The 24,716-nt window shown below is 50.6% G+C and overlaps 12 protein-coding genes across 12 annotated transcripts; 6 read left to right on the forward strand and 6 right to left on the reverse strand.

The window, feature by feature from the left end:
- Window positions 1-432: 432 nt before the first annotated feature.
- On the reverse strand, window positions 433-1,658 carry A1O9_06139 (alcohol dehydrogenase; the record flags this gene model as incomplete). Its single annotated transcript, XM_013405349.1, has 4 exons — window positions 433-1,012; window positions 1,085-1,154; window positions 1,230-1,429; window positions 1,480-1,658. The coding sequence occupies 4 exons, from the start codon at window positions 1,656-1,658 to the stop codon at window positions 433-435; spliced, it is 1,029 nt and encodes a 342-aa protein (XP_013260803.1).
- A 1,706-nt stretch (window positions 1,659-3,364) lies between these two features.
- A1O9_06140 (uncharacterized protein) lies at window positions 3,365-3,934 on the forward strand (the record flags this gene model as incomplete). The annotated part of the gene is made up of 1 exon (XM_013405350.1): window positions 3,365-3,934. The coding sequence occupies one exon, from the start codon at window positions 3,365-3,367 to the stop codon at window positions 3,932-3,934; it is 570 nt and encodes a 189-aa protein (XP_013260804.1).
- Window positions 3,935-5,721: 1,787 nt separating this feature from the next.
- Window positions 5,722-7,571, forward strand: A1O9_06141 (enhancer-polycomb-like protein; the record flags this gene model as incomplete). The annotated part of the gene is made up of 3 exons (XM_013405351.1): window positions 5,722-5,874; window positions 5,980-6,774; window positions 6,831-7,571. 3 exons carry the CDS (start codon window positions 5,722-5,724, stop codon window positions 7,569-7,571), a joined length of 1,689 nt encoding a protein of 562 aa, XP_013260805.1.
- A 396-nt stretch (window positions 7,572-7,967) lies between these two features.
- On the reverse strand, window positions 7,968-8,390 carry A1O9_06142 (uncharacterized protein; the record flags this gene model as incomplete). The annotated part of the gene is made up of 1 exon (XM_013405352.1): window positions 7,968-8,390. One exon carries the CDS (start codon window positions 8,388-8,390, stop codon window positions 7,968-7,970), a length of 423 nt encoding a protein of 140 aa, XP_013260806.1.
- A 90-nt stretch (window positions 8,391-8,480) lies between these two features.
- Window positions 8,481-9,589, reverse strand: A1O9_06143 (SET domain-containing protein 6; the record flags this gene model as incomplete). The annotated part of the gene is made up of 3 exons (XM_013405353.1): window positions 8,481-8,732; window positions 8,792-9,384; window positions 9,439-9,589. The coding sequence occupies 3 exons, from the start codon at window positions 9,587-9,589 to the stop codon at window positions 8,481-8,483; spliced, it is 996 nt and encodes a 331-aa protein (XP_013260807.1).
- A 613-nt stretch (window positions 9,590-10,202) lies between these two features.
- Window positions 10,203-11,258, forward strand: A1O9_06144 (glycoprotein endopeptidase kae-1; the record flags this gene model as incomplete). Its single annotated transcript, XM_013405354.1, has 1 exon — window positions 10,203-11,258. One exon carries the CDS (start codon window positions 10,203-10,205, stop codon window positions 11,256-11,258), a length of 1,056 nt encoding a protein of 351 aa, XP_013260808.1.
- Window positions 11,259-11,678: 420 nt separating this feature from the next.
- A1O9_06145 (uncharacterized protein) lies at window positions 11,679-13,247 on the reverse strand (the record flags this gene model as incomplete). The annotated part of the gene is made up of 3 exons (XM_013405355.1): window positions 11,679-11,735; window positions 11,788-12,379; window positions 12,439-13,247. 3 exons carry the CDS (start codon window positions 13,245-13,247, stop codon window positions 11,679-11,681), a joined length of 1,458 nt encoding a protein of 485 aa, XP_013260809.1.
- Window positions 13,248-14,095: 848 nt separating this feature from the next.
- On the forward strand, window positions 14,096-14,764 carry A1O9_06146 (uncharacterized protein; the record flags this gene model as incomplete). Its single annotated transcript, XM_013405356.1, has 2 exons — window positions 14,096-14,263; window positions 14,345-14,764. Coding segments are annotated over 2 exons (588 nt in total), but the record flags the coding sequence as incomplete, so codon positions are not given.
- Window positions 14,765-14,789: 25 nt separating this feature from the next.
- A1O9_06147 (aarF domain-containing kinase) lies at window positions 14,790-17,187 on the reverse strand (the record flags this gene model as incomplete). Its single annotated transcript, XM_013405357.1, has 2 exons — window positions 14,790-16,133; window positions 16,192-17,187. 2 exons carry the CDS (start codon window positions 17,185-17,187, stop codon window positions 14,790-14,792), a joined length of 2,340 nt encoding a protein of 779 aa, XP_013260811.1.
- A 379-nt stretch (window positions 17,188-17,566) lies between these two features.
- A1O9_06148 (urease accessory protein) lies at window positions 17,567-18,484 on the forward strand (the record flags this gene model as incomplete). Its single annotated transcript, XM_013405358.1, has 1 exon — window positions 17,567-18,484. One exon carries the CDS (start codon window positions 17,567-17,569, stop codon window positions 18,482-18,484), a length of 918 nt encoding a protein of 305 aa, XP_013260812.1.
- A 1,060-nt stretch (window positions 18,485-19,544) lies between these two features.
- On the reverse strand, window positions 19,545-21,512 carry A1O9_06149 (uncharacterized protein; the record flags this gene model as incomplete). The annotated part of the gene is made up of 1 exon (XM_013405359.1): window positions 19,545-21,512. The coding sequence occupies one exon, from the start codon at window positions 21,510-21,512 to the stop codon at window positions 19,545-19,547; it is 1,968 nt and encodes a 655-aa protein (XP_013260813.1).
- Window positions 21,513-21,965: 453 nt separating this feature from the next.
- A1O9_06150 (E3 ubiquitin-protein ligase BRE1) lies at window positions 21,966-24,215 on the forward strand (the record flags this gene model as incomplete). Its single annotated transcript, XM_013405360.1, has 2 exons — window positions 21,966-22,154; window positions 22,230-24,215. The coding sequence occupies 2 exons, from the start codon at window positions 21,966-21,968 to the stop codon at window positions 24,213-24,215; spliced, it is 2,175 nt and encodes a 724-aa protein (XP_013260814.1).
- Window positions 24,216-24,716: the final 501 nt, after the last annotated feature.

Below are 24,716 nucleotides of genomic sequence, written 5' to 3' on the forward strand. Positions count from 1 at the left end.
GATTGTCTAGCCATATATTCGAACAGAGTGAAAGCCGTGATAAGATCTTATCCAATCCTTTCTCCTATAGCGATATTTTCACGCAGTCTGTAACCGTAGAAGACCAAGGATCTCCACCCCATCGATACTTTGCAAACTGAAATACAGACCGTCTCTCTCCAAAACCCTGTCTTCTCCTGGGTGAGCCGATTAGCGACTGCGGTACGAAAGAGAAGGTGGTTAGTGGTAGACCCGGCCAGTATGGTGCTGAAGATCGCAAGCAACGCTAAAATTTTAGAGTTCCAACACGCTGGCCTGACTGGTATCACGCTGCAGGCTCAAAGTAGATACGTGCCGTGACCGGTGGCTGACTGATGTCGAGCGAGGTTGGCACGCAAGTGGAATATCAGCTGAAGTGGTCGTTGTGACCCTAGGCGTCAATTTTGGGTCTGCTCAAGCTAATTCCTTTGTATCTACATACGTAGAGGGATGGGTTTCAAAGCCGGCTAGCTCCGAGCCCGCAACCATCTTTCGAACCTCGGCCTCTTCCGCGTCACTGAGATGTACATCAAGCGCTGCCCAATTGGCCTCTAAATATTTAATCTTCTTGGTTCCTGGAATTGGAAAGATGTCATCTCCCTGCTTGAGAACCCATGCAAGAGCCAGCTGGGACGAAGTACATCCCTTCTTATCCGCTAGAGCCTTGAACTGATTGACGACCTTGAGATTCTTCTTTAGGTTGTCTCCTTGGAAGCGAGGAACCCACTTGGTGCGGATATCGCCTGTCCCAGAAACTGACTCTCCGTCCGTCACTGTTCCTGTGAGCAGGCCTCGACCAATGGGCCCGAAGCAGACGACAGCAACCCCAAGCTCTCGGCAAGTCTGAAGAAGGTTGGTGCCGCGTTCCGCTTCGATATCAAGCACGAAAGCCGAGTACTCAATTTGCACCGCAGCGACGGGTACGATTTTGCAAGCACGACGGAGGGTACTCGAGCTTAGCCCACACAAGCCAATATGTTTGATTTTTCCTTCTCTAGGATGCGTTAGATATTACAATATTAAACACGTTGTCAACAAAAGAAAAGAAAAGCCGGTGAGAGCTTACGCTTTCAGATCCGCCATTGCTCGCATCGTTTCCTCGATAGGCGTTTCCGAGTTGATATGGTGGACATAGACTGATTGTTTATTATCGAGGACCAACGATAAATTTACCGATGTCATATTTTAAGAAGCTCATATCGCGGACTTACATAGGTCAATGCAAGCGATGCCAAGCCGCTTGAGACTCTCTTCGCAGGCCTTCTTGCAGTACTCAGCGGAGCTGTTAATTCCCTTCAACTGGAGATTCTCCCCCATGATGATTCCAAATTTTGATGCAAGGAAGATGTTGTCTCGCTTCCCAGTGCGCTGGAACCACTTGGCCAAGACTTCTAGATTGTCTCCGTAAATGCTGCGATTGATGAGTATCTCCTGCCCAGGGCAACTTGTTCGGAGACGTACTCAGCAGTATCCCAGAATGTGTCTCCCAGCTCAAGGGCCCGGTTCAGGATGGTAAATTGCTCTTCGTCGCTGGGGCGATCGCCATGAGCGCCAGCAATCGTCATCAGCCCGAAGCCCATTGGCGGAATGCTGGGGCCATCTTTCCCCAGCTCGTGCAGTGGGACGGGTTTCGTAGTCATTGTATCTCTTTAGCGAAGTAAGTTAGGGCTGATAGGGAATGAAAGAGCAACTCTTGATCTGATTAGAGTACAAATTCCGGCTACGTACGGGAAGGAAAGGAAGGTATTTATCGTTTTATAGAGCAGATAGTGCCCGGCATTAGTGGACGAAGCTGCTTCCGTTAAGTCCATGGGTTCAGGAGAGAGCGAAGATCAAATATATGATGTATTCGGGCCCTGTGAGTGTGTCGTTCCATTCAATACCTTCTACGTGGATGGCCAGCCTTTAGCTTGTTGGTCTAACCAATCATCACGTCGAAACCCCGATCAGGCCAATGGGAGGGTTAGACTCTGGTACCTTGGTACCGGGTCCCACAAAAAACGTTCAGCCAATCATTTGGTGGTTTTCTGGAGCGACCGATAGAAGCGTTGATACCGCCCGGCTCCATCGGAAATCTCTTGAGTTGTCAAACTTCCTGGAAGGTCAGCCTGAGGACGATGGTTAACAAGATGCATAAGTAGCCACGTTATGACTTTTATCTGATGGGCGGAGCTGGTCAGGCGTATAAGCCTAATGTTCCTGGTGGCGTGCGCCGGGTACAGGTGAAGACCGGTTGCCGAACTTGCAAGTAAGTCTCCTGGGGTTGTTAACAGTAGCATTGAGCAGCGAGAGAGAGGCTAACAATTATGGCAGGATTCGAAAGATCAAATGTGATGAAACTCGTCCAGCTTGCCGCCGGTGCGTTTCGACCGGTCGGGTTTGTGATGGCTACGGGGTGTTAGGCAGCGAAGTGAACTGCTACATTAATCCACAATTGGCCCGGGGTTCTATTGGCAGATTAAATTATCTGCAACGCATACGTGTCTTCCCATCTACTAAAAGCACAGAAGAGTGGGAGAATCTTGAGTGGTTCAAATATCGTACATCTAAGAAGATACCCGGCGCCTCCATCCTTACTTTATGGGACCCTCTACTCTACTCCGCATGCTTAAGCGAGCCTGCCGTACTGCACGCTGTCCTATCTCTGAGCTCTGTCCACAGGAGAGAGGTTTACCAGAGCAACTACGGAAGACGGGTACGTGACACTCCTGACAAACAGGAACGGTTTACACTTCAGCATTATACCAAGGCCATTCATCACCTGCAACCGCCTTTCGCGATCAAAGATAAGGCATCGGCACGTACGGCTCTTATGACGTGCTTCGTTTTTGTGTGCTTAGAGCTCCTCTGTGGCCACTTAGCGACTGGTCAAACCCATCTCGAGAATGGGTTAAAACTCCTCAGGGAGTTGGAAATACCTATCACCAAAAGCAATGGAACTCTGCTCTTCGAGGTTGTTCCCGGCTCTATCGATGATGCTATCGTCAGGGCCTTTTGCCGTTTAGATCTCCAGTCAAAGCTATTCAGAAATAGTCATCAGCATCCATGTCAAGTTCTGCAAATATCCGAGCATTCGTCATCACCTTCGATTTTCCGAAACATCAACCAGGCGTGGACGCAAATTGAGAAGATATTCGGCAGTATATTCCATCTTACCGAGTTGGCGCGCCGTCAACAGGTTTCTCGCCCTGCCCTTGTGGAAGAATCATCTTCCCTGGTATCGTATCTGACAAAGATTCAGATAGATACCTCCAGGTGCTTTGATACCCTTGAAGCGTCCAGACATTCCATGCAGGACCAAGACTCAAGAGGTCTAGCATATGGCCTGCTATTCATATACTCCAATATGGCAGCCATCATGGCGGACACTTGCCTGCGTTTAGACGACGAATCTGTCTTCGACTCTCATACACAAGGATTCATCTCCATTCTTAGCAAAGCCATAGTTATGTGGAAAGCAGGCCGTTCCGAACATCCGGCAGGGCCTCTCCCGTGGCCACGCATCTACATGTCAAGGTCCATCGTCGACATTGGGTGGATAGCTCCACTCTACTACACTGCTCTTAAGTGCCGTGTCCACCGCATCAGGCTCCAAGCCATCAGACTAATAGAAACAACTTCATACCGAGAAGGTATGTGGGATTCGAAAATAGCTTCATGCGTCGCGCGCAGGGTCATGGAGATCGAAGAAGGTGGCTTTTACAACGATTTGGGCCCTGGTGATGACTTCTCTCTTTCCAGCTCTCCTGAGATTGACGACCTCTCTTTGCCAACGTCTCCGCAGCTTGACAGGATATGTGAAGTCCGTATTGCCTTGTCTGATGGCCCAACCGATCCTATACTCATACATTACAGACAAGCTCAGACGGCTTGGGAAGATTCATTGATATTCACAAGCGGCAAAGATAATGCATAGATCTACAAAAGCTAGTCTAGTGCTTTTAGGAGAACATCTGAACAGTACAAAGGACTCGCAAGCATTAGATAATACCGTAACATACTGCTCAAATACTTCCCAACAGACAAGAATGCATAGCACGCTTTGATTGCGTCAACATGGACACCCGCGTTTTATCGAGAACTTCGTCTCAGATCAGGATGTGCAAGAATCCAGTCAATGCTCTAACTTTGCTATAGGCATAATCGGGTTGCGACACGATAATTAGTTACACCTATAGGCCAAAGGTCGGCCACCGAGAAGAGATTAAATAGAAGCGTTATGTATATAAAGATGAAGCCCCAATTGGAAAGGCCTGTAACTTTCGAATAATTACAATACATTCGGGCTCATCCTCGAGCAGGCTAAACCCCAGCATACTTCAACCACTTCGTGTCATTCTTATGGCTGTCGGCATAATCGCACACGCGCTTGGAGACCACAGAAGGTGTCCCACGCTCCAGCGTCCTCCATCTCAAACCTGATGGCCTCTTCGTGGGACGGCCGAAGTCAAATTGAACCACACCAATACTGATGATGACATCACCTAGGAGAATATAGAAATTCGCGCCCTCGACACGAGGGCGCGAGGGTTCGAACCCTCTACAGACCTCTACTGTTAATGTAAAATATCACTGGCTTTCCGTTCAGAAGCGTCTAGGATTAAGTGGCCACTTAGTAAGTAGGAACCACGGATGAGGAGGAGGCATAGATGAGTACTCAGTAGGAGGCACAGACATACCTAGTGAGACTCAGCGAGATAGTGTATCTAGTAGTATTAGATATATCTTACATATTGCATAGACGGAGGGAAGGGAATGATGGGGGGAAGGGGGTGGCAGGGGGTGGCACAAGTTGGTAGATATCGGGACCCCTATCTGTTTAAGATTTATGTAGTGTTCGGTGACGGATAAAGTCTAATCCGGGTGCCGGGTTAGCACGTGACGCTTCCTTTCAAGCAACCAATGAATAATGCGTCCAGTGTACCAGTCAGAGTCGTGGCTGTGCAACCGGCCTCACTTGGGGGCCACCCAGTCACAGACTCACCAGCCCGGTGCATCACTATCGCACGTCACCACCAAGGCGTGAAGCGACGCAGCAGCACTGGGCCTGCCTGGAGCCTAAACCCTTGCGAGTACGGCCTGCACCACAAGTGATTGCACGCGAAAAGGGCCAATTTCCCTCTCCGCACGATGATTCTTCCCACCTATGCAACCCTTTGTTCCTCCCAAGCCACCCAAACAACAACAACCAGCTTTGCCCACCCACACCACAAGGACAAAGCAAAGCAAGCAAGCTCGACCCCCCTTCCCCTTCTTCTCCCCACCCACTCACTACTCGCTCACTTACTCCCTGACCTTTCCACACCCAACACCAACAATTTGCCCGTCTCCGAAAAATTTCAAGCACCCTCCCTACCACTCTCTAACCACCACCTCCGAATTTGCCTGCCCGCAAGTTCCCAAACCCAAGGGCGAAAATTTCTTTCCACAATCGAAAACATCACCACCACCACACAAATCCATCACTTTGAGGCTTGCATTCATCTCAGTGGATCAAGCGCTACAATTTGACATACATTTTGTAAATTATCCAAGTGAACTTCTACTGAACTACTTTTGAGAGGGTTTTGGAGTGGTTTTTCCCTCTCACGTCTCTGCTGTGACCGAAGGGATCCCCAAGAGTTTTGGGTTAGGTGGCCGGCCACCCTCCCCCCTCGCCCACTCTGCCTCTTCTCTCATGCATTTGGCCTCCCTATAGCCTCCATGTCGCGCGCGACAGGCAGGCACACCCGCCCCAAGAAACTCAACGCCAAACAGAATGTCCAGATTTTTCGTGAGGATCAAGTTGAATCATTGATCGACTATGATTCTCAGAGAGCTCAAATAGAAACTGGTGTTGAAAAGGCCGAGGAAGCCGTAAGTTTTTACCCCCGGGGACCTCACTGCTCCTTTGATCGCATCTGTCCTCTTCTTTTGGCTTAGTCACCCGGTCTTGGCATCGTGTCGCTGACTCTTCATCAGGAATACCATCTCCAACAAGCCATCAAAGCGTCAGAAGTAGCAAAAGCTGATTCCAAAATCAAAGATGCATACATCCCAACTCCACCTACCATTGCAAATGATGTTCAATATGACGTCCTCTACCCCAAAGGCTTTCAACAGCCCGCAACATACATCCGCTTCTCAGCCACAGTCGAAGATTGTGCTGGAGTGGCGTATTGCATGGATGAGGAGGATGAACTTGCCTTGAAATTGCTCAACAAGACGTTACCTGCAGAGCAAGCTCCTTGTACGGAAGATCAATTTGAAGAAGTCATGAACTTCTTCGAAGAAACCGCTCAGACAAAACAGCCTTTTGCTGCTGTCGATAGTCCTCCCGTCTTACCTTTAGAAGAACTGCAAGAACAGTTTGACAATATCATTCCTCCGCACGTGAGAAATCTTTCCAAGTTCCTGTATGAACATTGGAAATCCCGGCGGACCGTCACAGGAAACCGCGGGCTGGCTCCTCGACTCAAGTTTGAGACTGGTCAAGAAACAGATGACTCAGATCCATATGTTTGCTTTCGACGACGAGAACTTCGTCAAATTCGGAAGACCAGAAATAGAGACGCTCAGAGTGCTGATAAGCTGCGGAAGCTTCGGCTGGAACTCGAAACCGCGCGGAATCTTCTGCTTATGATCAAACGGAGAGAATTCTTGAGGAAAGAAACCCTCGAGATGGATCGCCTGGTCTTTGAGCAGCGCCTAGCATTCAGAGAAACAAAGAGAAAGTTGGGCATGAAGGGAGACGAAGATCTGCTCATCAATCAAAAGGTAACCACATCAATGAAATCCATACCTTTAAACATCAGACTAACCTGTGGGTATAGAAGCAGAAACTTCCAACTGGCATGACTCCCAACCAAGCTGCTCTTGCTCACCAACTTCGAATGCCCATGGTTCCGGGTAGTGGCCCAGAATTGCGTACTCTTGAGGATGTAATCGCTGCCAAGGAACGTGACATGGAGAAGGAAATCCAGACGAATGTTGACAAGCATATCCGATGGAATGAGGGGTTCGTCGATAAAACCATGGCACCACTCACTCCTGAACTCGAACCCGAACATCCAGAGCCAGATGACCATTTCCGAGAAGCATTGGCAGCTAGTGTATATCTTCCAACGCCGCCAGCCAGTATTTCAGATGAAGAATCCCATCCACAACAAGATGGTCCAGATGTAATAATGAAAGACACGCCTCGCCCACCAACACCGATCCGGTATGCAACACCTCCCAGTGACGATCATGGTACACAGATACCATCTTTCCGAAGAAGACTAGGTAGAGGCGGTCGAATCATGATAGATCGAAAACTCCCTCGACCGAGACGAGATCCTTCTGACGACGACAGATTCAAGTTTGACTCCGATGATGATGAATCCTCCGTCTCGGATTTGAGAACCGATGATGTTTTAGGCCGTATGATCCAGCGTGCTTACCTCATGGGCAACAGTCGACCAACAGACGCCCAGGGGTTATCAGCGAGGAAAGCTCAGGTCGAGGCTGGTGCTCCCAGTCAGTCATCACCAGCAGGTCCACAACAGCAGCAGTCAACATCTGCACCTTCTTGACCTGTCTTGATTCGAATATTTGTTTTGTGATTTTGAACCGTTGAACCAGAGAGCACAATTTTCAAACCTCTCTTTTCTCAGCTCGACAATCGGTGCTGGAGCTTGTCGATGCTGCAGAATGTTTTTCGCCTCCCACAATTTCTCATGGGTACCTGTATGATGACGGAAAGCTTGAAAGAACTCAGTGTGCGCTGGAGAGAATGCTCGGCAGCAGGAGTTGAAAGTTGAAGAACAGGGGTGAGGGTCAGGATTGGGGATGGCGGCAGCAGAGAAACAACCGATAGCGGTGTTTTGTAAATAGTATTATAAGGCCAGCGCCTTGATTTTCAGCCCGATGAAGACAAACATCTCAGAAGGAGAAAGTCGAAACCTTCATTCTTGATAAGTCCAAACGTGTCATCTTCGGTGCTTTTCGTAGTTGCGAGCCATCTTCTTGGATTGCGAAGTAGGTTCCTCGTCGTGCTTTCGCTTAGACGATCTGTTGAAGGCGAGCTCCTCGGATTTCAACCTGATGTGTTCTTGACAGATGGAAATCAGCTGATGGAGGATACCCTTTTCGCCAAGGCGTACTTGGAGAGCCATGGATATTCGTTTGGAGCTTCTGGCAGGGGAAATCTTTGACGCGTCAGATGCAGTTTGTGTTTGGATGAACTTGTCCCAGGTGGTCTGGTCAGCTTCATATGAGGTACTGTACTCGGACAATCGCTTGATGAGGACTGATTGCAGTAGAGCAGCTTCTTCGATCGTGACAGGATCTTTGAGCTTCTTGGGCCTAGCACCGCCATCCTCATCGCGCGCGCACAGCGCTCTCAACAGCATGTGGACTTCGGTGGGGATGGCATCGTGAAGGGGAGTGCCAAAACCCTGCCCCGGACAAGGGATTGCATAGCCATCGTCCAGGAGGCCCAGCTAGTCAAGCTGCCGTTCTCTCTTCAACCATGTGGTATTGTTCTTCTCGTGCTTCCTGCCAGCAACCTCGATGAACAGATCGTAGGAGACCTCGACCACGTCGTACTGTGCGTAATTATCCGTGATGTAGCCGTACATGCGTAGCAGGTCGGATCGGGGGAGGGGACCGTAGTCATTGAAGATCTGTTCGCCCTGAGATATGGGTTTTGTGGCCTTCATGACAAGAAAGTCTGGTTCTTGGTAGAGTTTTGCCTAGTGAGAGAAGGCCTTGTCAGTTCCATAGCTCGAGTCGTAGGGAAAGGAGTACATACATTGTTTCGGTCCGCATCGGCGTTGAGCATGTCAGCCAAAGGGACCATGCCCTTGAGTGGCGCAGCTTCGTCGTCTTCTTCCCAATCATCCTCGCCTCGAGCTTCATCGTCACTTTCGCTATTCGTGTCGTCGCGGTCAATATCGAATGCATAAGCCATGATCAGACTGCCAGCCATGTGGGCGAGGTTGATCAGCTGATTGGACTTGTCTACCTCAGTGGTCACAGGAGGAAGTGGGAATAAGTCAGGATGCTGTAGCATCAGTGGTATAATCGAGGTCTTCCATGACTCTTCAGCTGACGACTTGCCAATTTTGTTCACCACGGCGCTGGCCTGTAGCTCTGTGAGCTCTTGGTGGTTCCAGAACATAAGGCTGTCAAAGGTGGTGGGCAGGACTCGGAAGTAAGGGTACCACGGCGACTGTTCTCTACGGAGGTATTCGTAGATGATGGTAACAATCAACGGCGACCATGCTCCTATCTCGGTGAGGGGCTCGAGTAATGAAGCTGGGATGCTGGAAGTGGTGGTAGTGAGCACTAACGAGCGCGGTATGGCGAATAGTTCCTCATCCTCGGCAATGTCTGCTTGCGCGACTGGGAGCCCGCAGGGTCAGTGGACAGCAAGGATGTAAGTCGGAAGAAGCGTACCAGCGCTTCTACCAGCATCCTGGGCCCTAAAGTCCTTCAACTGAATCTTGGAACTCAACCTCGTCCCATTCGCGGCAGCGAACCAGGCTAGGAAATCAGCAGTGGTGTGATCAAATTCCGAAGACCCTAACAGGATGGTAGAGTCGTCCATCTGATGAATTCAGCGACGAGCGACAAAACCAAGGAAAAGAGCGTGCATGAAAAACAGAAAATTCGAGTAATGGGCACCTTATAGTGAGGAAGTGGGCAGAGGATGTGGATGTGGACGGCGGATGGAACTTGTACATTTCAAAGTCTACAGTGCCATGCCAAGCCCAGCAAGGGTCCATTTTTTCGGTCCGCCCGCACACCAATTATCCGATTGGTGGGGGGTTGTACGTAGAGGCTTTGTGCGTCACCGCATACGCTGGCACTTCATCTGCTCGCCACCAATGTTTCCCATCCATCAGGCTGTCATTCGGCGAGGCAGAGACCTGATTCCAAGACAAGGCTAATAGCGACCGCTGCATGTGCAGAAATATCCAATTTCATCAGTCCGACATTCAGAAGACACATCTGAATTAATCGGGAGTACTTGCTCTGCTTTGAGGGGAAATACCCCAAAGCGAACAAAGGACTTCCCACCAAACACTAAAAGAATATTCACAACAGAAAGAACCCGGCTTGCAATAGGACGGATCGGTCGAACACCACGATTGCATATCTCCATGCCAGGAGCTACTTCTTACCATAACTGATCCAAGATCCTTCTCCCAACATCCAAGATGATCGCGATCGGGCTCGAAGGCTCAGCAAACAAGCTCGGCGTTGGGATCATCGCACACCCACCACCAGGCAAGACAGGAGCGGCCAGAATACTGTCCAACATCCGGCACACCTACGTCTCACCACCAGGCGAAGGCTTCCTACCCAAAGACACGGCCAAACACCACCGAGCGCACGTCGTCCAGCTGGTCAGACAAGCACTTTCGGAATCCAACCTCCAAATTTCCGACATCTCATGCATCTGCTACACGAAAGGGCCGGGGATGGGCGCACCGCTACAGTCTGTGGCGATCGCGGCTCGGACACTGTCGCTGCTGTGGGGGAAGCCGCTGATCGGCGTGAACCACTGCGTAGGCCACATTGAGATGGGGCGAGAGATCACGGGCGCGACGAACCCAGTCGTGCTGTACGTGTCCGGCGGCAACACGCAGGTGATTGCGTACTCAACACAACGGTATCGGATCTTCGGGGAGACGCTGGACATCGCGGTGGGGAACTGTCTGGACCGGTTTGCGCGCACACTGGGTATCCCCAATGACCCGGCGCCGGGGTACAACATCGAGCAGCTGGCGAAGAAAGGGAGAGCCCTCCTCGACCTGCCTTATGCGGTCAAGGGCATGGATTGCTCCTTCTCTGGTATCCTGGCGCGGGTTGACGAGCTTGCTCACCAGATCCACGCGGGAACATTAAAAGACCCGGTCAGTGGGGATCCGGTCACGCCTGAAGATCTGTGCTTCAGTCTGCAGGAGACGGTGTTTGCGATGCTGGTAGAGATCACGGAGCGTGCCATGGCTCATGTGGGTTCAAACCAAGTCTTGATTGTCGGCGGTGTCGGCTGTAATGAGCGCGTGCAGGAGATGATGGGTATCATGGCCCGTGATCGTGGCGGGAGTGTCTATGCTACCGATGAGCGGTTTTGCATCGACAATGGAATCATGATTGCCCATGCCGGTTTGTTGGCGTATCAGACTGGCGTGAGGACGGAGCTGGAGGATAGTACGTGTACGCAGCGGTATCGGACGGATGATGTCTATATAGGGTGGAGGGAGGATTAAACTTCTACTGGCTGACGGCATGCGCTCGGGGTAAATATTCAATGAGATTGACGAGATATTATGGCAAAGGATATGAATGCATTTCTGATCTCACAAAAACCAGGATAAATTGGATACGATCACTCTAAATGTGTGTTGAGAGAAGATTGATCAGAATTGAGCCGATCTCAGCCCAGGGACAAGCCGTCTATCTATTGGGCATTTCCTAAATGGAATAACTGGCCTCCCCTTTTTGGTGTCTCAAAGCATTCCTGAAGCAGCCCATTACATCGAAGTAAACCTGTCGCCCCATCCCACCGCATACCACGTCCAATCGTGACATCATTTCTTCTCGAAAAACAAATTAATAAAACTCAGTCCTGGTTCTAGAATTGTCCTGGCACAAGATACTTGATTGGGAACCGGTAGCCCCATTCTTCGCTATTGAGATGGTGTTTGAAACCGCGGGACGGGCTTGAAGGAGATCGTTGTCACATACTGCATCATCGTTAGAACCATATTAGCAACATGATAAGACATTGAGACTGACCTTCTTCTTGTATCTCGTGGTTACACTAGTTGCCAGTACGCCATTCTTGACGCTACTTGTCATGAGATGATTAAGAACAGTGTGATTCGGTAGCGTCAGGACGCTGTTATCGTCCTTGACTGGGAGAATCCCGTTGAGAATCGATCTGCTAAGAAACAGGGGAAGAGTTGGAGGGCCGGGCACTTCAGTCAAAATCCTCTGTGCTGTCTGATATCTTGGATCTTCCTCGGGAAGGTCGATATCAACTAAAGCTTGAGGGATGATGCGACGGAAATCTCCTGCTGGAATTTCTTCAGCCTGGAGTTCATCGATATCCGAATCATCTGGAGTCTGATCTCCGGACCTGGCCTGGTCTTGCTCATCAGCCGTAAGACCTTGTGTTGCAGCAGATTTACTGCCAGGCTGAGCACTCTCTCGTCTTGGTTTGGACAGATCTTCGGTGGCTATCTCAATGTAATTGACAAGGAAATTATTGAAGTCGACGGCTGTTGGCAAGGAGGGGCTTGTGACCATCTCCCCATCTACCACGAACTTAAGGTGGTGAGTTCCCGAGGGAAGATTGATTGTAGTAAACATGCCAGGCGCATTCTTTCTGATACCAAAGTTAGTACATGTATATTCTAAGTGCGAGTAGATAAAAAGAAAGCGCACCTCTGATGAAGACGATATTTCTTCTCCCAATTCGCGAAAGTGCCTGTGACATAGACCTTGTGTCCTCCATGGTTCCACTCAATAACAGTTGGGACAGTTTGAGAACTGGTATCAACAGGGAAAGGTTGCAACTCGTCGCCAACATCCTCTTCTGACTGAGTGGTGGTTTCACTTAACATGGAGCTCTTCCTCCGCAATGCCGGTTCAACGGCGGAAAGAGGTTCATCTGTCTCGAAAATTGGTACGTCGGCATTGCTTTTGTCGACAGGCAGGAGGGTTGGTGACTCCGGAATGGTGACATCGGCAATAGGTAGAGGAAGACGTGGTGGGCGAGTTTGAGCGACGGGTGTGTATCTCCTATCGTTGTAGACATTGCGATGATCTTCAAATCGTTCCTCGATAGTATCCTGCTTGCTCCTGGAGGCAGGGACGTCCATGGGACCAGAAGTCTGTGGAATAGGGACCGATGACTGATGCCTAGGTTCCTTAGGCCTATGCTCCAGTTCTGGCTTCTTCTCTTTGCTTGTTCTTGAAGTGGACCTCTCTAGCTTGCCCGCAAATCGGGCATTGTGCTCCGGGGACGAGGAATTTTGGAGGTACTGCTGGAGAGCAGGCTTCTCGAGGTGCTGGGAAGTGGTCTGGGCAACGGCGACCTCTTGGGATGCTGAAGGGTCGACGGGAGTGGCTCGGCCGTGAGTCAAGGCTTGGATGGAAACTCTGCGGTTGACCTTGCGGTCTTTTTCTCTGTCTGGCTGAAGCGAACTGGATTTGGAAGAAGGGCCCTTCTCAGCAGATTGTTGCTGGCCCATGTTGGCGAATTGTGGATTATGCTAGTTTGAATGTCGGAGGAATTTGCATGTGCAAAATTTGAGATGACATGCGACACGTGCTTGGGTGCGAGTGGGCCGTGCCAACAGTGTCAGGGAGATAGGAAATCCGAGGGGAATGTTGCCGGCGCCAGACAGATTAGCATCCGATCTCTGGGAGGAAGAGTACAAGAGTAGAAGAAGACTTGATGGTTGTAATCATGAGGTTCATTGCTGCGAGGAAACTGCTGTTTAAGCCATCTTCTTTTGAGTGAATCCAAGTAGGTAAAGTTGAGAATGGGAGGACGGAACTAGATGATGGAGAGGAGATGGAATGAGGAGTGAGTGGGAATGATGAAGGTGGAAGTGGGAGGGGTTGAGTTGAGAAGCTGCCGCTGACCGACGGTGTGTGGAGGATATCGTGGAGGGGAAGCTGGTCCTGTCCCTCGAGATAGCTGGGCGACTCGGGGTTCAGGCCGGGCAAGGCTTGGGCACTTTGCGGCATCGTCCAAGGAACAATGGAGCCCCAGCCCCGCATCCTCCCGGGCAGTCCTTTAACTGCGACCTAACTAAACTTCCTAGGCTTGGTGTTGACTGAGCTCCTCTCCCACACTGGGGGGATCGTACTGTACAAGCAAAGCCCCCACCCATTTTGGATCTCTTCGGCCCCTGTTCCTGTTCGGGTTCCTAAAGCCAATAACACGGAATCCTGTCTCCCACGACCAGACTTTTGCTTCCATCCTCGCATCTATACCGAGTGTGCCGCCATCATCGAGAAGATTTTGATTTCGAGTTATGGTCAGAGCGACTCCATGACAGCCACCGATGCTCAATCATCTGCCAGGACCCTGCTCACTACTGCCACCACCGTTCTCTATTATGTGGTTGTCCATCCTCTTCTGCTTTTGTTGAAGGCTTTATGGTACATTGTGGCGATACTCTCCACTCCTTTTCTATACATTGGACGGGTTCTGCTCCGCCTGTCCACGATTCCATGGCGCCTGTTCACGCGTTTCGAGGTAACCCTTACCCTTGCCCTTCCTTCTGAATGCAAGTCACCTTTGCAGCTAGTTCTCACTTACACCAACCTCCACGTTTAGGCTCTCTGGTATTTCCTCGGTAGCGCAATCCTGTTGGGACTACTACTTGGCCTCCTTCTACACTTCACCCTGCGCGCCTTCGTCGTAGTCTGCCGTCTCGATCGGAAATCCGTCCCGAAACCTGCCCCCAAGCCCAAATCGATTCCGGCCAAAGGACATGATGCACTATCATACAGGAAGGCAAGAGGAGAGAAGAAGAAAAAGGCAGAAGTCGAAGAACAAGCCGCCATTGCTGTTCAAGCTAGGCTGATAGCCTCCCAGCCACTAATACAAGAAGTTGTGCGCGAAGTGAGGAAAATGCCCTTCTCGGGGTCAGCAGGGCCTTTGAGTCCAAGTGTACCAGGTCCGAGCCGACATGGACTCTTGCAAGAGACTATTCTTGAGCACACTGACGAGGACGACGATGACTCAGTATTTTGAGACGAGCAGTCGATACTCAAATCTCTCATCGCAGCCCGGCCTTGACCAGCGCCGACTGGAACAGATCCTTGCACTTAACCCGACTACCCAATCTAGCGCACAGCAGGAATGCCCCGCTCAGCTTTCGGTGCAAACTGTATGTTTCCTCTGGTGGTGGAGCCAGTCGCTCTCTCAGCATCACAGGAATGAGATCACGGACCCGATCGGTGATGGTCTGGTCCTTGAAATCATACACATCAGGAGCATAATCCATAAATGGCTCGGCAAGTGTCATTATAGACTCCACATGTGCTTTGATCATCGTCTTGGACTCGTAGCCAGTAAGATAACCTAACTTGATCGAGTAGTCGACACAACCTGCCCGGTCTCCCCTTGATGCTGCTTCCAGTACCTTCACGTATAGGTCGATGAACTCGGCGGGGAACTCCCGCGACGCTCCAAAATCTAGTAACTCAAGTTTGTTCGTTTTGGAATTGAAGAGGAAGTTGGTCCAGTTGGGATCGGTCTGCATGTATCTGAACTCGGTGATTTCTCTGAGACACAGGCGAAGAATTTGTGTTCCGATCCAATCTCGTTGCTCCTTAGTAAAAGTCTGAACCTTGGTGACGGCAATGCCCTCCATTCTCTCCATCGTCAACACCTGTTTGCCAGAGGCCTCGTCAATGATCTCAGGAACGGAGAAGGTGTCATGCTCGTCCTCCAGGAGCTCTCGAAACCTGCGAGCACCTTCCGCTTCCCGAAGATAATCACACTCCCACGCGAGTTCTGTCCGTGCATTGGCAATCGTCTTGTCTAAATAAAGCCCCTTAGGAAGTAGACGAGATGCGGTTAGCAGCAATGACAGATTATTCAGATCAGACGAGATAGAGTCCGCCACGCCTGGATACTGCACTTTGACAGCGACTTGCTGACCAGACCTGAGCACGGCACCATGAACTTGACCGATCGACGCCGCCGCCATGGGTCGCTCATCAAAATGATCGTACAAATTACGCCACTCCGGGCCTAAATTGGACGCAATCACGGCATCCCGTTGAGAAGCAGGCATGTAGTCGGCGCTGTCTTGAACACGCTGGAGCACGTCATGGATGGGCTTGGGGAGCATCTTTGCATCTTGAAAGCTCATCATTTGTCCTAGCTTCAATGCAGCTCCACGCATTTTTGAAAGCTTGGCCACCAATCGTTCCATGTTCGCCGCGCTCAACATCAATGACCCGTCAGGTCCACCTGATCGAGAAATGCTCTCGCTCACGGCGCCAAATGCCATGGACGCTGCAAGCCCTCCATACTCGAACAGACGAGAGATTCGCGACGAAGGCACTTTCGACTCCCGCATCTGGTACGCCTCGACACTTGGTGCTTGCGATGCCTACATCTGTCAGTCGATCAGTTGAGATCACCATAGTATAGATCAATAGACAACTTACATTGAGCTTCGCGGCGTCATTTGCCATATCAGCCGCTAGCTGCTTGATGCTCTCGGCGTCTGTAGCAGATGATTTCTCCCGAAATACCGTGGATGTATGAAAGCTTCGGGCTGACACTCCGGGAGCGTACTTGGACTTCTGAGCGAACGCTTTGGCATTCTTGGGACTGCGAAATAATTGGGAAAGTTCCTGCTCGGTAGGCTCATTGCCTCCATCGGGGCTCTTAGCTCCTGAGTAGTAGACGTCTGCATTAATCCCGGGTGGGATGTGTGAGTCTCCCTCTTGCACGTCATTTTCAGTTTTGGGCACCCGGACCCGTGGCAACGCAGATAGCACAGGCTTTACACTTCCTGGTGGTTGGTAGAACACATCTTGTTCTTGTTCAATCCCAAACTCTCTACTAGGTTCTCCTCCGGTCGGAGGCTCTGCACTCCTTGTTGGTATCTGATCTTCGGACTGTCGTTGGAGACTTCTTACCTCTTCAGAGGATAGAGGGTTGGATGTAGGGTCAGGTATAGTAGACCGGTTGGAGGATTTGGGTGAAAGGTCTGCATGTGCATGTTTCCCTACTGGGTGTTGAGGACTCTCGCCGGTTGGTCTCTTGTTGAGTGTAATGCCGTCACTGGCTTCCTCACCAATTGGACTGTCTCGCGGAGGGATGGTTCCATCTGGGAGGGGATGTCTCTTTGCATTTGCCTGTTCGACCTCCAAATCTTCGCTAGCCAGTGGCTCGGAGCTCGAGTTCTGTTCGGAGGGTTTGTAGAAGTGGTCCTGGTCTATGCCTTCTCGTGATGGGCCGGGAGGAGAACGAGAGGAGGCAAACCGAGAAGCAGCCGCGGCCACCACAGGAAGGCCCTGGGTCCTCAAAGCCTTGATGAGCGACGAAGTTTGGCTATAGAGTTGAACCTGAGAAAATCGAATTTCAAAGTGCTTGGTTGCAATTTTTCGCGAAATATTAAACAGGGCGACAGCATCCAGAATGCGCTTGCCAGACATGGTTGCAGAGTGGTGCTATCAGTATATATTCATTTCGTTGTAGCAGGCACTGTCTGACTTGTACACAAGCTCAAGAGATCATGAGAGGTGGAACCTAGAACTACTATTAATGGCCTGTAGATCGATAGATGTCCAAGCAGTCGCAGGGTACGCAATCCGGATAATTCATACATTCAAAGACATCATCAAAGAAGGAATTCCGAAGATCGGAGCCAAGTTTATCCACGCCGAAATTTCACCCTTCTCCACTCAAGCTTCCTCGTCGTAGATTCATACCATGGCGTTTAGTCGACCAAGTATCTGCCATCCTCCCTTCGTCCGCTCAATGTACAACTATAAGATAACAGACCGTCAAGCCTAAAATCCCTTTTATGGCTTCATGAACTTCGACGATGCAGGCGCCATCCGCGCGCGTGTGGTGGAGCTTGAGGCTGAGCTGCAGGCCACCACGGCCATCCTTCGACGGATAGAACAAAGGCCAACAGCATCGAGTGCTGAAGATGGCCGGGGGGACAGTAAACCGTTCAGTATCCCTGTAACGCTGCCACTGGGCCCTTCAATCCATAATCTAATGCTTCTGTCCGACTCAGCCCTACCACTAGGCTCTTTCGCATACTCAAGTGGCTTGGAGTCCTTCCTCGCTCACCACAAGCCATTGCCAGCAGGGCACACGACCTTGTCACTATTCCAGAAATTCTTGAGTCTCTCTATCCAATCAGTGGCATATACAAATATCCCGTATGCCCTGGCTACGTTTCGTGATCCACTGGATTTGATGGACTTGGATAACGATCTTGATGCTTCCACGCCGTGCAACGTGGCCAAGAGAGCGAGCATCGCCCAGGGTCGAGCTCTATTGAGCGTCTGGGAGAAAGCATTCGCCTCGTCGACAAAGTCCACATTCGAAGAAGGCGTTGAACCCATCGCCGCTCTTGAGATTTTCTCTAAAGACCTCAAGATCGCTGCCGTCTCCAATAACCCCTTACCAGTCAACGGCCACTTCGCACCAGTATGGGGTGTGGTATGCCTGGCATTAGGCCTCAATCTTGAAGAAGCCGGATATCTTTTCCTCCTCAATCACGCCAAAGCGGTTGTGAGCGCTGCGGTCAGAGCTTCGGTCATGGGTCCTTACGTGGCTCAGACTGTCCTTGCTGGTAAGGAGCTGCAGGATCTGATTCGCGGCAGTCTGGAGAGGGTCTGGCTTCTTCGGCCCGAAGATGCTGGTCAAGTCGTGCCATCCATGGATTTGTGGCTCGGTAGGCATGAGCTGCTGTACAGTCGGATTTTCAATTCCTGAAAACACGTCCCTCTGTTGATAGGTCTCAGCCTTTCTCAGGTCATGGAAGGGGCCGATACTAGCTGAATCTCTGCTGTGATGACAATGCAATTGAGAAGGCATGAAGCCCTATCACACTGGCGACATATGCGAATATGGACGAAATCTCGGTCTTTTATGTCTTGATATTCGCCAAGCGACAGTCTTCCAACAATGGACCCCAGCGCAAAGTCACGGGGTCGTGACTGAACTGGACAATCACTCACATCAACCACGTCTGGAAGACAGATCATGGCGCATCAGGCGCTGTACCTGAATCTCAAATACACTGTCCAGTCTTATCTCTAAGTATACAGCAGCACCTAGCTCCCCTCCTCGAAACGTCCCTCCTGACCATCCACTAGCAAACCAAGCAACATCGCCAGCGATCCATAGTTGCACAGAGCTTTGAAAGCAATGTCTCAAGTCCCTGGTTCCCAGTGCGGCCATCACCAGCTCCTCCTTTTGCTGCTCCTCCTACTTCTTCTCAACCACCGAACTGTCGCAGTCCGCGGAGCCCAGACCCCAAACACGTTGATCACAGTACCAAGACCCAGCAATTTACATCCAGGGCCGCTCTCAGCAATTGTGCCGTCTGGAGAGTGCGACTGTCGCATGATCCGACGAACATTCAACCCCGTCCCGATGCAGCACGATTGTCGCGACTGGTGCATCTGGCGCTGGGCGTGGTATTGATTTCAGATCAATCGCCAGAAACAACACTACGGGAGCCTTTGGCCTGATTCAGGGTGATAAAAGCACCTCTTGATGAATTTGTATCAAGAAATGCACTTGGGATCAGGGGGACTACCCGACCGCGAGTGTGGAGCTGGCCGACGTTGGAAATCGAGCGAGGTAGTCAAGTCTCGAGAGTTCTGGTTTTGTGGGAATGTTGGAAAGGGATACCATTGACTAGATCATTCGTCGGACATTCAAAACCACAAGTTCTAATGGTAATATCTGCACAAACCTGAGAATGCATGAAGAGCATCAACAGATTACCACATGAACCGTTTCACATTCCAAATAGCAAGAGTGTATGTCAACCAACTTCATCAATCGGTCCGATCCGCTCCTCCACGCCTTCCATGGGCATTCTGCTCTTCTTCCGTTGCCGCCCTCTAACGCTGACTGACTCCCTGGTCTTGCGCTGTTGCTGCTGAGTGGTTCGCTTTTTAGGTGCCACAGCCGTATGGACCACCTGCTCCGCTACCGCCGAAATCCGGTCTCTGCGGGAACTCGCAGCGGCATTCTGCGGCTGTTGAACATCACCTTCATCCTCGATCGGTTCGGCGGCCTCTTCGTCGCTGTCGTCCCGCTCCGTCGTTGGTATAGCGACATCAGCAGGGTCCTTGATGTGACCTTCACGTTCCCGTCGCTGGTCATCTTCGTCTCGTAACCGCTTTTCCTCGGCGTCCAGTTCCGCCTGCAGTGTTGCTGGGTCAATGAATTCCTGCTCGGTCATCATCGCGTATTCACCTATATCGACAGGTTCTTTGGCTGCTACACATTCGCGAACCCTGTGGGGGTTCTCCCTCATTTCAATAGTAAATTTTAACTTGACCTGCCGACGGTCGAAATGTGGGAATAGATTGGCTATCATGCTGAAATCTGTCCCGAACCAGCGGAGACCTTTGTAGAAGAGCCCCGTCTTATCGTCGTCCCATCGAGTGCCCCGTCGGAGCCCTGCATGTTTTCCCACTGTCCCTTGATTGACATATTTGTAGATGCGGTCATCCTCGAGTGCAACATCCGCATCCTCGATAACAGCTTGCTCAACCCCAGCGCCAAAGGCAACTTCTCGTGACTCGGCTGCGACAACAATTTGACCATTGACGATAATTTGCTGAGGGGCATGGATCTCTTCGACCACAGGACCTAAAACATCGGCTGCTTGTCTCCCATGGCGGCCCTGACCAGCAGCCTCTCTTCGACGCGCAACTTCTTCTTTTCGTCGTTGCTGAATTTCAGACCAGTTTTCCTGCATTTTCTTTTCTGTCTCGGACTTCCTTCCCATTTTTGTGTCGCGAGTCAAAGCGGCCATCGACACCTCTTCGGGATCGATTTGCAGCTCCTCTGCATTCTCTGGTGTCGACAAACGAGAATTACGCCGGCCGCCTGGAGCAGCATCCTCAACGACTTGTCTAGTCGCGTCCTCTATGGTCCTAGCCCCTCTCTTCTTTCGGGGTTTTTGGGTTAGGCCTGGGCTTTCGTCGATGCAGGGTTGTTCGAGCGATCTTACCCGGTTCTCAATCGAGTTTGCGAGCTCGGAGACTGCAGCAGCCTGGCTTGTAGCGTCCTGCAACAACGCATCTGAAGTTCGTGATTCGCTTCGGCTGCTCCTTGAATTTCTCCTTAAGATTATGGCGGCACCTTCTGATAAGGGTGGAGTTGGGCTGGGTTGTACAATTGGATGGATTTGACCTGTGTGGGATATCTTTCGTCTTTTTCTTGACATGGAGGACGCAATGCTCTCTGCCACTTCCGGCTCGACCCCGGGCTCTCGATTCGAGTCCTCCGAGGGTGCAGGAGTCGGTTCATTTGTATCCCTCCGCCGTAGTCTGGTGGAAGTAGTGGTTGCGACTGTGGGGATGGAGTCTGACCTGTGTGTGCCGGCCGTTCCAGTTGGAGGGTTGATAGCTGTTGATCCTTCGCTTTTCCTAATTGGGGCATATACATCGACAGATGGCAAAGTCCGATAAGTAGCTGGAACATCCGGTATGGGTGTTGAAATCACCTCAACAGGGGATAGCACTGGGAGAGAGGCATCAACAGTCTCTGGGTCGGCTGGCAATTCGGTCGACTCTAGGATGGTCGAGGGCGGGGCATCCTCTTGACTTGAAGCTCGATCGTTAATAGGCTCAAGACCAGGACTCGTAGTATAGTTCTCTGGTGTCAAAGATGGAGGTGCAGTGTACCTGGCACTCTGTCTCTGGACATTTCGGCGCGGAGCAGTCTTGGGGGTGATCTTTTGGCCTGGTTTGCGCACGACTGAACTGAAGGAGGACATGTCGGAGGGAGGCCTGGAGTGGTAATCTTCGAACAAGTAATCACATTGCGCAGTACTAGCAATGGAGGCTACCTTAACAGCATTGGAGGTATCAGCTGCGGTGCAAACATTTTTTGTGTTTAGGACGGACTTTCGAAGAATATATCTGCTCTTCCCCAACGTTTCGAGAATCCGCCGGGCATGTGCCTCCGTACAGGTCGCAGGCAAATCTATGGCGCGTGATCCGGTGGCGGTGGCGTCAAATGCCAAGCATCTGTGGCTGAGCGCGATCCCAAACAAAGGAACTGGTAATCTTTCAACTCGGAACTGCAAGTCTTTGTCTTGATCCCTCAACGGCCTGCTCACTCATCGACAATCCCCATCCTCCACACTGTATTGCAGCGATAGCCAGTATTGGCTTCGTCAAGGACGTCTTGGCCAGAGACAGCCTCATTTTAGGGCGTGCCAGGACTGATGACGGCCATCGAAGTTCCCCTTTCACTCTCCTCCCAGCAAAGTCTTGTCAAGATGGATGAGCGCAAAAGACCTAGCCCTTATGATCAGGTTGAATCCGCTCCTCCCTTGAAGAAGCACCAATCTACTGCAAATGGCGCTTCCAAGTCCCATAAAGATGATGATATGCCTTGGAAGGATGACCTCGAGGTAAGTCGCTGTGCTTCAGCCTCAGCCCGCGCCTCTTCTTCAATGCACAATACTAATTGCTTGTTCCTGGCGCAGAGGTTCCAAAAGGATGCGATCTACCGGCAGATGCAAGAGTATCGACGAGAAAAGAACACGCTTGAGACACAATTGAAAGAGATGCGAAAAAAGGCACGATACCATGATGATCATCTTCGAATCATTGATTCTTGGTTCCAACAGGTAGTTGACGAAGTCAAACTCGCTTCCAAGGGAGATGACGATGTAGATATGGACGCTGCCTCACTTCCCTCGTCCCTACTGTTCACCGATCATGACCATTTCGAGGAGCACCTTCGCGATCGCTCAACGGAAATCAAGACCGTTATCTCTCGTTTATTTTCAAACACCAAATCATACACACCAGATGTAGCAGAACTTCAGTCGAGAATATCTCGATTATTAGCTGCCGAAAAAGGTCACGTGGTCGAACTCTCCAGACTACAGGCAGAAAAAGAGGATCTCGAAAACCGACTAGAAAATGCTTCGTTGCGTTACATGATGGCAGAAAAGAAGATTGATCGAGCCAAGAGCGTTACAGTGGCAAAACTCGAAAAACAGGCTTTGTTGGGCGCTACAAAAGCCTCGCCAGAGGAAGGAGGTCCGGTTAAGCGTGAAGATAGCACGGTCAATGGAACAACAGACAATTCGGAAGAGCTTGCGGAGCTGGAGAAGGAGTTGAACAAGACTGTAGCGACGTCTGAAAAGCAGAAAGAACAACTTGACAGATTGGAGGAGGAAAACGCCAAGCTTATTGGGCAATTGACCGAACTATCAACAAAATCAGCGCTGTTGACTGACGAGGATTATGCTAAGACAGAATTGTTCAAGCAATTCAAATCTCAGCACGAGGATGTTATAAAGAGAATTAACAACCTTGAAGCGATGAATGTTGAGCTGAGAGAAGAGGCCCAAAAACTCCGGGCAGAGCGAACCATTTTTCAGACACAGCTGGAAAATGAGACTCTAAGTACACTTGCTGAGAAGGAGTCACTTCTAGCGGCATCAGAAGCTAACTTGGCAAGAATTCGGCACAATCGAGATGAACTTCTAGCTGATCAAGCGATTAAGAAGGCTACCTTGGATCAAGATCAGGAAGCATCTAAAAAGATGGCCGATTTAGTCTCTGCGCAAGAAGATCGCATCAAGGCCCTGGAATCCGAAAATGAACGGCTAACGGCCGAGCCAAATGGGATGGCTGTGGAGAACCCGGAGCTAGAATCTCTGAATATTGATGATTTGCGAGCAAAATTCACCGAGCTGTCAAGGAATTACCACCTTTTGAACGGTGAACTTGCGTCAATGTCAACGGCTTTCACAAAAGCGTCAAAACTGGCGAGCCAGAAAGTATCCGATCTTGCCTTGCTGGAAGAGAAAGTGATGCGATTGTCTGCAGAGAAGGCCAAAGCCGACCAGAAATATTTTGCTGCAATGAAAAGCAAGGAAACCCGTGACGGAGAGATTCGAACATTGCGGTTGCAAAATTCTAAATCTGGTGAAGCCGTGACTGCGTTGAAAGAAGCCGAGGGGGCCAGTCGGGCTTGCCTAACAACCATGGAAAAACAATTGTCAGACTTGAAAGAAGCATTGGCAACGAAAACGAACGAACATCGAAACGTGCAGCAGCAAAGTATAAGCCAAGGATTGGAAGCCTCTAGACTTCGAACACAGGTGACCGAATTGAAGGGTCTGCTATCGGCCAAGGACGCCAAATTCGCCACAACCTCGAATTTGTGTCGATCGGCTGAAGTTGAAGTTGAAGAACTCAAATCCTCGCTAAAGGACACCCGAAGGAATCTCGAATCCTGGAAGAACAAGAGTGGACAATCCGAACAATATGAGATGCTGCGCCAATTCGCGTACTGCAATATCTGCAAGCGGGCGTTGAAAAACACGGTCATCAAAACTTGTGGACACACGTTCTGCAATGACTGCGTGGAGGAACGGCTAACGAGCCGATCAAGAAAGTGCCCCAACTGCGGGAAAAGCTTCGGCAGTAATGATCACATGCGGATCACGCTTTGAGATAGATCAGCAAGAGAGGCCTGGAGTCCGTCTGTTTCATCAGACAAACACCACTGTACTTCTAGAGCTTTTCACCACCCAGTCTCGACTCGCACTCAATCCATCCACACCTTTCGGCGTCATCCGGGTGGCCTTCAGCCAAGATCTGCTCAACACTACTTGTGTTCGTTCAGAGCCAAACGAAGCATGTACGAATACAATACAGTTCCAAGCATTCCGTAGTGAATTGAGACGTCCAGAGTACCGCCGCCTGCCCTAAGTCGTCTCAAATGAACTGTTGGACACCGACTGCGCAAAGGAATGTGCTGTACTTTGGGGGTTCATCCATCCTTGGATTGTCATCGGAGAGGTTGTGTGCGCGCCACGCCACCTTTCCAAGCCTCAGTCGCTTTTACAACCGACTAGTTGGAAGATGCAATTGTGACTGCACGCACGACACGAGCCGAGACTTGAAGCAATCCTTGCAAGATCCAGGCCATTCAGATTATTCCAGTCTGTTCA

Source organism: Exophiala aquamarina (genome assembly GCF_000709125.1).
Source record: "Exophiala aquamarina CBS 119918 chromosome Unknown aczIA-supercont1.4, whole genome shotgun sequence".
Classification (NCBI taxonomy): Eukaryota; Fungi; Ascomycota; class Eurotiomycetes; order Chaetothyriales; family Herpotrichiellaceae; genus Exophiala; species Exophiala aquamarina.